Below are 13,356 nucleotides of genomic sequence, written 5' to 3'. Positions count from 1 at the left end.
TTGAAAACTGTGTTCCAAACTGAACAAACATTTGTTGTGAGGAGTATGGATCGACATGTACAGTGAGATAGGGAATGTAGTTTAAGTGGGTTCTCACGAGTTTCATGACAATAAAATCTATAAAAAAAAGTGCAAACTCGAGCAAGCAGATAACATGTGGAAGCTTGCTTGACCAGATATTTGACCTTTGACCTGTATAATTCACCAAGACAAGTCTATGTTATGCCCCATCATTCATCAGAACATTTCCAGAAGCTTGCAAAAACATGCACACAGCATAACATAGATCTACATGTACCCCGATTGTTGACAATTTATATGCTATGATTGTTGACAATTTATATGCTATGATTGCTACAATTCTCCTTGATTCAACTTACCACTGGGCCTAGTTTTGTTCCCTCATAAGCGAACATAAAGTTAATCTTCAAATCTATACAGCCTTTCCAGTATTGATGAACAGAAACGTCCATAAAATCATTTGTTTTCTGCATTGTATTGTAATGAATTGAAAACCCCCGCCAATACCACGACTGATGACCTTGGTGACCTTCACCGTAGCTCCCTAACAATAGACAACCAGCTGACTAGCAAACAGTACCAGGCTACCTCTTAAGTGGTAGTCTAATGATACAGACACTAATTGAACACCAATGGCATGACAGCTGTAAGCTTTCCATTCAAACAGTATAAATCAACATGGTACTCAATTTTGTATACCCATAATGTTGGAATTAGTATTACCATGAAAACTGTTTTTCAAACAGTCATACGGTCAGTAACGACAAAGACAGGGAGGTGAAAAGGATGAATAAAGGATTGAAGAAAAGAAAGGAATTGCCTCAGGCGGGACGTGTGAATCAGTAGTCTGGAACAGGAGACTGTACTGGATCAATCTTTAAGTTAATGGATTTCAATAAAGGTTTTTTGTCGTAAAAATGCCTGAATCAAGCCTGTACTAAAGGACTTCATGTACATGTATCACCTTAGTCAAATGTTGATTTTTGTTTTGTTTTAATTGATCTATTATTTTTTTATTACAAATATTATTAGCAATTTTTTTTTTTTTGGGGGGGGAGGGGTTATAAAAATTTTAACATCAATCCTGTATCGATTCCTCTAAAAGAATTCATATCTATTTTTAAGTTTCAATACATTTCAGAAAACACAAGGTACAATTGTGAGAAATAGGCATTTCCAAGCTTTGGCCTGATAATGGAAAGCAGGCCATAGATGAACCATTAGTCAGATTAGAGCACATAAAATTGGTATTATGGAACCCTTAAAGGTCAAGTCCACCCCAGCAAAAATGTTGATTTTAAATTCAAATGTACATAGAGAAAAACTAGCCTAAATTTCATCAAAATCGGATGTAAAATATGAAAGTTATGACATTTTAAAGTTTCACTTATTTATATGCACAACTCAATGACCTGCAAATGAGATAGTCTATGATGTACTTCGCCTATTATTTCTTTTTTTTTTATTGTTTGAAAAACTTTGAATAATACAATATATTTATAGATTTGAAAATAAGGACCAACTTGACTGAACCGTATAACAATGTTAATTCTACATGATAAGGAGGAATCAATCTTCGTTCTAATTGACATTGAGATATCTAGTCTAGAATATTCCATATTTCATATAATAAAATAAAAAAGAAATAGTACGTGGATGACATCATCAGTCTCCTCAATTGCATACCAATCAGGATGTGCATATACTGTTATGTGAAATTACCGGTAAGCAAAACTTTTTTATTTTACAATAATATTTTGATAAATTTGTAGTGTTACGCTTGTTGGATTTTTCTCTTTTTATTAAAATCAACTTTAGTTGGGGTGACCATGTCTTTTAAAAAAGATTGTAGGCTATGTTTCTTTTATTTAAAAAAATATATAAAACGAAATTACTGCTGAGTGCCTACACAAAAAATATACATTATCACAAAAAATATGCATCATTCATCTAAATCATGGCAGTCTTACCTATGATTCCAGCCATTGAAATGAACTAGGTACTCTGGAACTCTCTTGCCTGCACTATCTCTTGTCCAATCTACTTTCAGTATCTAGTAGTAAAATATAGAAAAGGAAGTAAAAGTTTTAAGGCAAATGTATAAGTACGGTACATATTTATTGGTGGTTTTTTTTCAAACATTGTAAATATTGAACTATATCATGAGTTCAGGTCTCTCGCAAAGTACGTAATTACGTGTGGCGCATTTTTCAAAATTGATAATTTTAAGTGAAAACATATTCCATTATGAAGTCCTGTCCTCCAAAAAGAAATATAAATGACGCATTATTCAGACAACAGCCCAAAGGAATATAAAACAGAATAGAAGCCGTAAATATCTCACATTACTCAGGAACATTTTAGAATTGCTTTGAGATGCTAACAAGTAAAAAAATATTTAATACCTCTCGTTATGAAATCCCGTTCTCCTAAAGAAATATAAATGATGTATTATTCAGACAACGGTGGAAAGGAAAATAAAAAAGAATAGAAGTCTGTATAGAAGAATAGAAGTATCAAGTATCTCAGATTACTAAACAGACAAGGAAAGGAAAATGAAATAGCAGAAATAGAAAAATCTCAGATTAAACAATGATCAATTGGGAATGTTTGAAAATTGTTTTCGGATAATAATGGCTTAGAATTAGTTTTATATTTCGTTATGATCTCCCTTTCTTCTCTGATTTGTTTGGCTGTCGTACAAATGATTAGCCTCAGTGTTTATAGGTAAGATAAGGACAGTTTGTCCCCTAGGAGTATCATAGGTGACATTTTACAGTCAATCAAGTTTTAACGAGTGGATCCCCAGGCTCGATGTGGCAAGTGAGTTACGAGGGTTGTAAAACTTTTTTTTTAAATCATTCTTACCAGTGACACCTCAGTTGCGATTATCAACCATTCGAAATGTAAACAATGACACCGAAGTCAGTGTGTTGTAATTTGCGAGTGGATTGTGTAAGCAGTTTGGTCAACTTGATCTGGCTGACTTGGTAGATGTTTACACGCCCCCCCCCCCCCTGAAAAAAAATATTGTACTGCTTTCCAACTCCATATGTCCCTCCTTTCTGCATCATCTGACTTTCCTTGAATCAGAACAATGCAGCTATTCTCCATACTGGTCTCCATTCCCTCTTTTTGCTACCATGCTTATTCCCCTACTATTTTCCTTTATGTTCTAACAAGTTGTATTTCATTTTAATAGATTTTGGAACAAGATACCAAATTTAATTAAATTGAATATATCAAATTGAATAAAATATCATTTTTATCTTCTTTCTTTAAATCTGTTTTCAATTCGCATGCTATATTCTTACAAATTTTATGTCCTTGAATAATGTATACTTTGTTTCAGAGTTATCCCCTTGTTTATCTCTTTCATACAGAAAAAGAATGCATTCCAGATTTCATCATTCTTTTGGACCAAGTATAATGATAAAGAAGAAGTTTGCATGCTAGTCTTAAATTAGAGGCTTGCCTTATTGGCAAGAAATTAATGATACTTACGATATGATTGGTGTGTTAGTAATACAAGTACCAGTAGTGGTTCAAATTCAATTATCGACATTTTCCAATCATATTTAATGCAATCGTTGTTAGTCTTATCCAACTATTCATTATTTTAAATGATATATTTTACTGGAGAATATGTATTTGGAAAGGCAGTTTGACATTTTTCGAACCGATTGAAAATGTAGACTATCACTAGTCCCTTTCAAGGACTTTGAACCCTCCTCCCACAATATAACTTTCGTTTACAGAAAACTACAAATTGCACAATCTTGAGAAGCACATGGTGATCAGAAATCTGATACTTCTGATGTCTGGGGTTTTACCGTCATTTTCAATAATTGAGTTGGGAGGTGTGTGGGGGAAAATACCGTCAGAGCAAATACGCAAAGACGAGACAAAGCCTTTTTGACCTTTGAAGGAATAGGGGAGACCGGGGTTAGTTGGAACATTTTTGGCAAAAATGGCTGTAAAATCCAAATAGATTTTATTCGAGAAACAATCAATATATCAGCTTAAAGCATATATCTCAGGGCTTCAAATGAAGCCCATAAAATTTTTAACTCTATTATGGTTACTGAAAAAATCCACCTTGAACAAGACTATCGCAAACGTTCCAACTTACCCTCATATCGGGGAGGGTCGGAACATGGTATGGCGTAAGTTGGAACACTGCATGGTCAATTAGGAATTATACTAAATCTACTTAAAACTGTAATATTACATGGTTTTAGCCTATTTGCTTTATCTTATTCAAGTGCAAAATATTAAAGTGTGGATTCATTGAACTTGATGTTTTCTATTATACAGCCACTCACGCAAGCAGACTGTGTAGTAGAATTCCGCATATTTGGGTGTGTTTGAGTTAACATGCAATTAAGTGTACTATCAGCAATTTCATGCATTTCTGCATCAAATTTATAAGACAAAAATTGATTTATATTTTTTCTCATAATTAATTATGCAAATAAGCAAATAAAATTTTCCAGAAATATGTTTTTTTTATTTTTTTGCCTTTAACTCTAATTATTAAGCTAGTAGAATGCTATTTTTTGGTGAGAGTATCAATTTTCACATTTATAACAAATATCCACCAAAAAATGCAAAAAATATAATTTCTTATGTATTTTTTGTTTTTTCGAACTTTGTTTTTTCCGTTGGACTTTGTCAGGAGTCTTTTGCGATCATAAATAGCATAAAATGAATCTATTTGAACCAGCAAAAGTAAAAATAATCATACATTTATAACTTTTGGTTGAAAAACACAAATTGCATTGACCTTGTACATGGAATCACGTTTTTGAACAATTTTGGGTCCGAACATGCACGTACAATTTGTTGCGTAATTTTGAAACCGCGCACACAGGCATCACAAATTTGGTCTCAAATGATGCGCAAGACTTGAAAGTAAAAAGTCAGCTAGCAGTGTAGTAAAAATATTTCGTGAGGGGGGCTCAAATTGACCCCCCCCCATTTGATAAGGGTTAACATTGCATTCAATGGCTACAATAGGCCTTAAATGCACACTCAGACCCAACTGATAAACAAAACAAGCATGGTATACAATACATGTTCAGAAGAGTGTGAAATACTTTGTTTTTTTCTCATATCCAATGTTTTCATTCATAATTATGTTTGGGGTAAGTTGGAACATGTTCCAACTAGCCCCTTCAATTTTGTTCCAACTAACCCCGGAGGCCCATTTGACATTTATAGGCTTACAGCACAAAAAGCAGACTTCACCATGGCATATTAATAACCTTATTTTATAGCTTGGTATACATGTAAGTGTCTATTATACCCCCAAACTGGCCAACTTGATCTATTAACTTCTCTGAGATAATCAAACATTTCTGAACGAGAAAAAAATTACTCAGAAGGTCAAAAAACAAAAACTGTTTTCTAACTTCACCAGGCTTGTTGCACATGTGTTGTCTGTAATATGGTGGATGGCTGTTGATAATGACAATAACTTGAGGGCAGTATCACAGAAATTTTTTAAAGACGTTAAAGAAAATTACAATGTTTCAATTTACCCCATGTTCCAACTGACCCCGGTCTCCCCTACTGATTTTTATACCGAGGTTTTCTATAGCACTCATGATTGATGATGTATTTTGGAATTTATTCAATGATAGATAGATGGATAACTGGTTTATTGATAAAAAACATCATTGCAACAAAGTCGAATTGCGATGAGTTTACAAAGGTACAGAGGCATTACATAATCATAATAATACAAAAAAATACATTCGTAATTTCATAAAAAGGAAATATACATTTTAAACACAATTTTAAAGTATAATACAAGCAAATGCACATTTTTCAGTATCACGATTGGTTTGACTATTCGTGCAGGTAAAAAAAAATACCCAAAGCTCACCTCAACCAAATTATTACACATTCATAAATCAGCTCAAATGACATTAAACCACCAACAACACTGAATTATCACTATACTATAAATTGCAAAAATAAACTTTCTTTGTATAAAAATAAAAAAAAACATTGACTTTCTTTGTTCAAACTTAAAAAAAATAGCAAGAAATGATATACATGCACTACCCTGTATTAAAAGCAAGCTGCATGTATGAATATAAGTTTTCTATTCTGTGAGTGTTCAGATTATTCATTATTACCATCATGGGTACCATCAGAAAAAGAGAAATTAAAGAAGAGCGACATAACAAATTTTAATCAATTTAAGTCACCATTCAAAAAACAAATTAAAAAAAAGTTATCAGGTCTGTTACAATAGACAGGATCCAGGGATGGGGGGTGTGTGTGTGCATACATATACCCCATAAAAGTTTAGAATTGATGACCCCCACCCTTTTCAGCTTGTCATTTTTCTGGGGGGGGGGGGGGGCAAAATTCCTTCATGAATGATGGCAATTTTTTTTTAGCATTTTAGAGGAATGGGTCGTCTAATTTAGAGGACACAACCACCCACTTATTGCTGGAATCGCGCCATATCAATGAAAAATTAAATTAATTAAAGAAAAAGAAAACACAAACATCCTGTAGGTCTAGTTGTGAAACTTGACAAAGATGAAAGGTGGAAATTGGGGTAAAACAAATTATACATTAATCTAACATACATGTATAATGGAGTTAATTCTTTATCAAGTCAGTCGAAACAATCATCAAAAATTAATTTTGAAATATTCGATCATGCACTTCGAGGATACTAGAATTTACAGCAATACATTCTTACATTGTAGTGGAGAGAAGAATGTGTAGCTGTACCAGCTCGCCATTGCAGGCAAATAACGGGTACCGGTACACGCTAACTACGGCTACGGTCAGGGCGGTGAATGGTGTGCATCAGAGCTTTTGGTGTGTGATCATGAGCAGAATGGGGCTGGCATGGCAGCGGTCAGCCAGGCCCAGGCGCTTACTTCATGCATTTCAATCATGAGTACAATCAGGCGTGGCGCTATTTTTTTTAGGCGTGGCACTTCATCAATGAAATTATTATGTGTGGCACTATATCTCCAAAATTGAATTACAAGTGGCGTAAGCACCATGCGTACTAAATGGTAGCAAGGGCCTTGGACATTCGGGGAGGTGGAGCATAGTCAGTAGAGGCGCTTAGCCAATATGGGAGACTCTCTCCAACAGAGGAGATTGGAGGCTTGCTTTGCAAAAGAACAAAAGAAATAACACCAACAAACTAAAATAATGTACACCTTTTATTGAATCATTTAAATCTATCTATTATTGTTACACACTCTCACACACACATACACGCTTTTTCTCTTTCTCTCTCTCTCTCTCTCTTCCTCTTTTTGTCTTTTCTTTGTTCCCATCTCTTCCATAGTTTCTGGTATGACAGAATTCCTTGTTTTTTATGTTATTTGGCCGCATGTATTTCATTTTTGGTTTATCATGATGGGGATAAATGTTGTTTTTTAATACATGCACCCCCAACATGATAAACAAACTTTCTATGTGTTTTTATATTTCGTATGATGTAGAATTTGTGCAAATTGAGTCTTTTATTTTGATATTGATTGTATTTTTATGTAAATGATTGTAAAGGGTAATGCAATTCTGCTTTTAAGCTGCTATAGAAACCCTTGTTGAAATAAACCGTTTTCAATAAATAAAAAAAACATAATTTTTCCCACCCAAAATTTTGTCTCACTGAGGTCTGAAGCCTATTTGTTTTGTGTGTGGATGACAACAAAAATCCTTATCAAAACAAAAGATGGTGAATATTCAAAGTAGAAGGTGAAAAGGGGCTATTTTTCATGAGGAATCTGCCTATCACATTTTCCTTTGCCTCCGAGGTAATCCTTTTGCAGCAAATATAAACAAAGGAAATTGGTCTCCCAAACTGGAGATTGTCTCTGAAATTGGATACCCAAATTATTTTTTAAAAAGTCTCTGATAGTGATATTGGAGATAATCTCTCTCATTGGAGACAATTTTCTATAATGGCCGAGCGCGGCCTCTACTGATAGTGTAGCAGAAGTGAAGTGGAGTGGAGCCTGCTTGAGGTAAATTTTAGGGTGCTGATTCATTCATGGCATTGAACGTGAACGACCACACATAAGTTCATGCGCGCACATGCCCAGACCGTAGTCTATATTGATATTCCGAAGACGAAAGTCATGAATATTCATATTGTTGTCCACAACTGTGGTGGGAAAAATAATTTTCGGTTGAGCCCCGATTCTGATAAGATTTACGAGCCAGTTTCAGACCGAGTTGAAGTAAACGAGCTATGTCAGCAACCTTGTTCTTCTTCTTCCGTTGAGTACAGTCCTCTTTACAAAGTATAGTCGTACTTGGCTGAGGCCGCAATCACAAATCTGAATAGTTGGGTCAGTAAAATGTCATTGGGAGACACATCCACACTAACGTAGTGAAGAGAGTAGTGCAACGTTTGTGGAATGACTTTTATTGAAGTTGTTTCAGTTTTAGTTTAAATGACTCCAGGGAGGGGCAATTTACAATCGAGGAGGGAAGGTTATTCCAAAAACACATGACATTTGGTGCAGTTGAACAAAACTTAAATATAGTGCAAGTAAGAAGATGCATCTCAACTGGAGAGCTATCACGCGATTTGCATGCTGTTGCCAAGCGGAAGACAAAGAAATCAAGATGGCGACATAAACACGGCCGTAAGCTCTTCCCATCTTTTCATAACAAATCTTTCGTTTTTTGAATGAATTCTTCTTTAAAAATGAAATCAATATCGCAGAAATGTTGGAAATGAAGTTGGACCCCATGTACATGTTTTAGGGCTAGATCTTTTAGAGGGAAAGTAGAATTCTCGGGGGCGAAAGTTTCTGGTTTTGTACCCGTATGTGGAGAAATATAGGTAGGGGTCCCAGGCGTTAGTGGGGAGTGACCATACGTACAGTATATGACTTTCACTCCCCAAAATGCCCCAGGCTACATGAGATGCAACCTGTTGATTTTTGGTACAATTTCCTATTATGCGCCGACGACTTGATTGGAGAATGTTCAATAGGAAAAATTGAATTTCGATTGTTGTTTGCGTAATTTCCACTGCAGTATTAAGGATAACTAAGGACGGATCGAAAGGAGTATCCTGGTTGATATTTGGAGGTAAGCGATAAAAACACTTTTATAAATAATTTCCAATTCCTTTTTAAAATGAACTTAAATCATAAGATCAAGATTAACATAGTGGAGAAATATTGAAAGGTTTGGCGTGTTTTATTCCCTCACATTCGTGTGATGCACTTGTTCACTGCTACCATCCTGCCTGTGGAAAATCTACAGGTAGGACTACGGCATGCCATGCTGTATTGAGCACATACTTTAAAAAATCATTAAAATATCACTTTTGTGACTAAAATTACTAATTTCCATTAGGCCCGTTTCGGGTACACGTGTATACGTGTACACGCACGGTCAAGTCAGTGCACGTGTACTAAATTCCATCACCGTGTACACGGTAGCATCTGCATAAAGCTTGCATGGGGCTACAAAGTCAGTGAACAAGCTCACAGCCTCACATTAAATCTTAGTTCTCAGACACTGCACATGTTTTAATTACTAATATGTCAATATATTTCAATTAATCCAGAGTGAGTTCACTTCCAAAATCGCCAATTTAATCCACATTCTTTCTGGAGACTCACGTTTTTGTACCACGAAATGGGTCTGCTCCGGTCTCGAAAGCATTGCTCAATCACACTCAGAGTCAATTTGAGAATCACCAATTGCGATAGCGATCATCGCTACAACTTACGTGTTATACGCTCGCACACATGTGCTACAAGCCTACAAACAAACGCTCTTCAAATTGGCAACATAATAATGAAAATCAATCGATAACTTCAGTTACACTTATTCTGCAGCGATCTGTGCATGCATGTACGGTACAGTATACAAAATGCGCATCCAACGAGCGTCGGCGCTAGCTAGGGCCCTGCACTGATTTTCTTTTGCATTCTTTATTAATTTAATGCGCTGCTAAGCCGAGTAAACTTTTAATTTGCACCAATTTTTGTGGATTGATACTTCAAACTTCTCAGGTAAGCTTTAAAACCATGGGGTCTCAAAAAGCACCCTAAACACGTAATTTCCATATTCTGAAAATACACCCCTTAAAGGGGAAGTTCACCCTGAAGAAAACTTTGTTGTAAAAATAGCAGAAAAAATAGTAAAAAATATTGGTGAAGGTTTGAGGAAAATCTGTTAAAGACAGTCAGACCGCAGCTCGCGCGATAATGAGCATATTCACGAAGATTTATTCAGCGGCCCTCTAGCGGTCTCCGAAGGAAAACGTGCGATCAATTTGGCTTGATTTTCCCAGTGATTTGGAGGGGCTGAAGTTATAGCTATGTACTGGTCGCTAACTTCAGTTTACGTCGAAACGAATTGTGGTAAGTTATTCTCAAGGCCTTCATCTACATTTTGATATATAATTTTTCATATTTCGACATTTTCAACCTACCATTTTTACCTGATTAATTGATGCTTATTTTAGTAATATTTTAACTACGATTTTGTAGTCGGAATTTCACTTTTGGTTCCTGACTTTGCTACATAACCAAATTGTTTCGATCAGGGTTTTTTATAAAGAAGAAAAGTCACTGTTCAAAATATGTCAGAACCAATTTGACGCAAACTCACCTTATAATTTTATTTTAGAGAAAATGATACCCTAAAAATCAAGAAATTTACGTTTTACCCGGAAGTAACCTTCGCGTTCACTCTACGATGGCGCGAAATAATGCTAAAATTGCGTTCGTCGCGGGTTGGTAGAATTTCGTCTTTGGTCCCATACGTTGAAACTTCTGTAATGATGACAGATGGCTCGCATTATTTATGACTGTGGACGGTGGACCTGTTTTATTTGTAATTAAGACTTAATGTAAACGAAGCTCAATAATATTTTGATACTGTTATGTTTAATGCTTTTTTTATGTAAAAGTTCTGTACAATTCAGCTCTTGCTGCGAACAGTCTTTGAATAAAATACCATTATTATTATTATTATTATTACAATAAGTAGATGTCTTCTAAAAAGTGAAATTTATTCAATGATTATCAGGTTTCCGAATTCCATCAAGTTTTTATAGATTGAGATATTTCTTGATTTATGTTTAAAAAAAGTTAACCTTTTTCTTAATAATTAGGCCTAGTCGAAGTTGAGTCCCATGATGATTTTTGCCACAGGCTGCGGTTAAGAATGAAATGATGATTATTTTAGACAGTCTACTCTATAGAAAATAAACAATTTAAAGTCAACTAAAAAGTTTGGTACTACCGTACTCAGTAGTATTTATAAACCATTTTGTTCAAATAAAAAAAATGTGGCTGTCGCAGACAGTACAGTACTACGTGTATTAGTCTCTTACATGTATCATACATGTACTTTGAATGATTATTTAGTAATTTAGACTATCTCTTTTTTTTGTCTCTTCTACACACAGATCTGCACACTTGCTGACTCTGGTCCCTGCTCGCTACTTCATTCTGGGAGATGATCCATCATGTACTGGTCGGACTGATTTGGACAAAGCCATTTTTCGTTTGCAAATTTTGAAGTGATAATGATACAACAGAAAATTGATCTTTATCGATATTGGAAACAAGAAAATTCGAGCACAGTTTTGGAGAGGACTAAGAATACTGACTTTGACAGGAATACAGCTTGACAAAAATAAGAATACACAATTTAAAACCAAAGAACAGTTTTAATGTTACTAATGGTGCATTGCAAGAAACTTTCTACTCATTCACACATTCCAAAATCAAGGGTAAGTCCTTTGCTTAAACACAAACATGTAGTTGATTTGCAATTGAACATAAGTTTCTTGCAATGCCCCATAATTATATTTTGTTCTCAAGCAACTCTGTTAATGTTATCCAATGTGCTGAAGGTTAAGTGTTTATGTATGTTCACAATTTTTTCTCAAAAGTTATAATATATTTGTCCTTTTAAACGGTATTCGAATGTGGTTACGCTTTGTTTTTGTTTTCCACAGTAATTATTGCATGTGTGAACAGAAGTGAAATATTTGTTGCGAAGCACTGTGTGAATGTTGTGTGATCATGGAGCTATGGTGTGATGGTATTATGATTAATTCATCATTTTTGTTGTAAGACTGTAAACCTGGTGGATGTGAGGGAGTGGCCTGGATGAAAGGAAAGTGAACATGTGTCCAATTACTGATTTGCACACTTTAAGACAATTTTGTTCGTGGATAAATATTAATGTGCATTCCCTACATTCCATGCAAAGAGTAAAGGAGAGGTCCACCCCAACAAAAAAGTAATTTGAATTTAAAGAAAAATAAAGTATTGCAGAAAATTTAATAAACATGATTCAAAATTTAAAAAATTATAATTTTGACATTTAGAAATTTGCCTAATTTCATTAAACAATTATATGCTCATCTTGGTCAAGGTGCAAATTACAGAACTGATTATGTCACACACACTCTAATTTCTTGTGTATTTTTTTGTTTGATACCTGTTCATGACATGTATGTTTTATTTTGATTTTCTCATTTTCTTTGACAAATTTTGAGAGATTTTAATTCCTCCATTAACATTTGTAGTTTCCATGAATGTAACCTATTGTGACTCGAAGAGTTTTTATAACAAATTTGCTAAAATTGATATAATAAAATGCAACCAAAATTTAGAAAGTAATGTGATGTGAATGACATAATCAACTCTATTTGCATACCATTGTTTTGTGTATATAACTGTTTTGTGTTAAAAAAGGGAAATTTCTCTATTCAAAGAATTTTTTGTTGATGTGCACTTGACCTTTAACTCACTTCCCTTCCCACCTCTGCCCAAATAAGTGTAATCAAGAACCTGAAAATCAAGTGATTAAGAAGAAGTAAGATTTATTCATAGCTCCATGATTTAATAATACAGCCCTAAATAGAAATTCACATGAAAGTAAAATAAAGCTGGGTAGGACGGGGGAGGAATATGATTTAAAGAAAAAGCCAAAATATATTCCCCCCCCCCCCGCGAAAAAAAACCACTCCGTCGGGTTCGAACCAGGGTCCCTGCACATGTCAAACATAGTGCCTACGCAAGTCGCCACAGATCGCTTTCGTACCACTTCCGGGTTTTTAATGCTATATAAAATGTTGTAAGTCTGTGCGCCGCTGTTGACCAATCAGAACGCGTCGGCAATTGTACTGCAATTCCAATCATTTTGCGATGGACATTGCCGTGGTTTTTTGTGGTTCCTGACTTTGCTACATCATGAAATTTCATAATTTTTTTTTAGTCGTAAAGAAGAATGTCTACGCTTTACATTGATTATAATATCAATTTGACGCAAGTGTGATTTCTATGCAAAAATACGCTCCGT

The 13,356-nt window shown here is 34.8% G+C and overlaps 1 protein-coding gene and 1 long non-coding RNA gene across 2 annotated transcripts in view; one reads left to right on the top strand and one right to left on the bottom strand.

Moving 5' to 3' along the window:
- LOC121425208 (male-specific lethal 3 homolog) overlaps positions 1-13,356 on the bottom strand; it is a 40,625-nt gene that overhangs the window by 19,431 nt on the left and 7,838 nt on the right. Inside the window, exon 2 of the mRNA XM_041621215.1 lies at positions 1,992-2,074. Coding sequence (XP_041477149.1) covers positions 1,992-2,074 — 83 coding nt within the window. The remainder of the gene's footprint in view (positions 1-1,991; positions 2,075-13,356) is intronic.
- LOC121425209 lies at positions 10,356-11,967 on the top strand. Its single transcript, XR_005971481.1, has 2 exons — positions 10,356-10,397; positions 11,450-11,967. It is a non-coding gene; the product is annotated as an uncharacterized LOC121425209 (long non-coding RNA).

Source organism: Lytechinus variegatus, chromosome 12, assembly GCF_018143015.1.
Source record: "Lytechinus variegatus isolate NC3 chromosome 12, Lvar_3.0, whole genome shotgun sequence".
Taxonomy (NCBI): domain Eukaryota; kingdom Metazoa; phylum Echinodermata; class Echinoidea; order Temnopleuroida; family Toxopneustidae; genus Lytechinus; species Lytechinus variegatus.
This window is presented reverse-complemented; position numbering and strand designations above follow the sequence as displayed.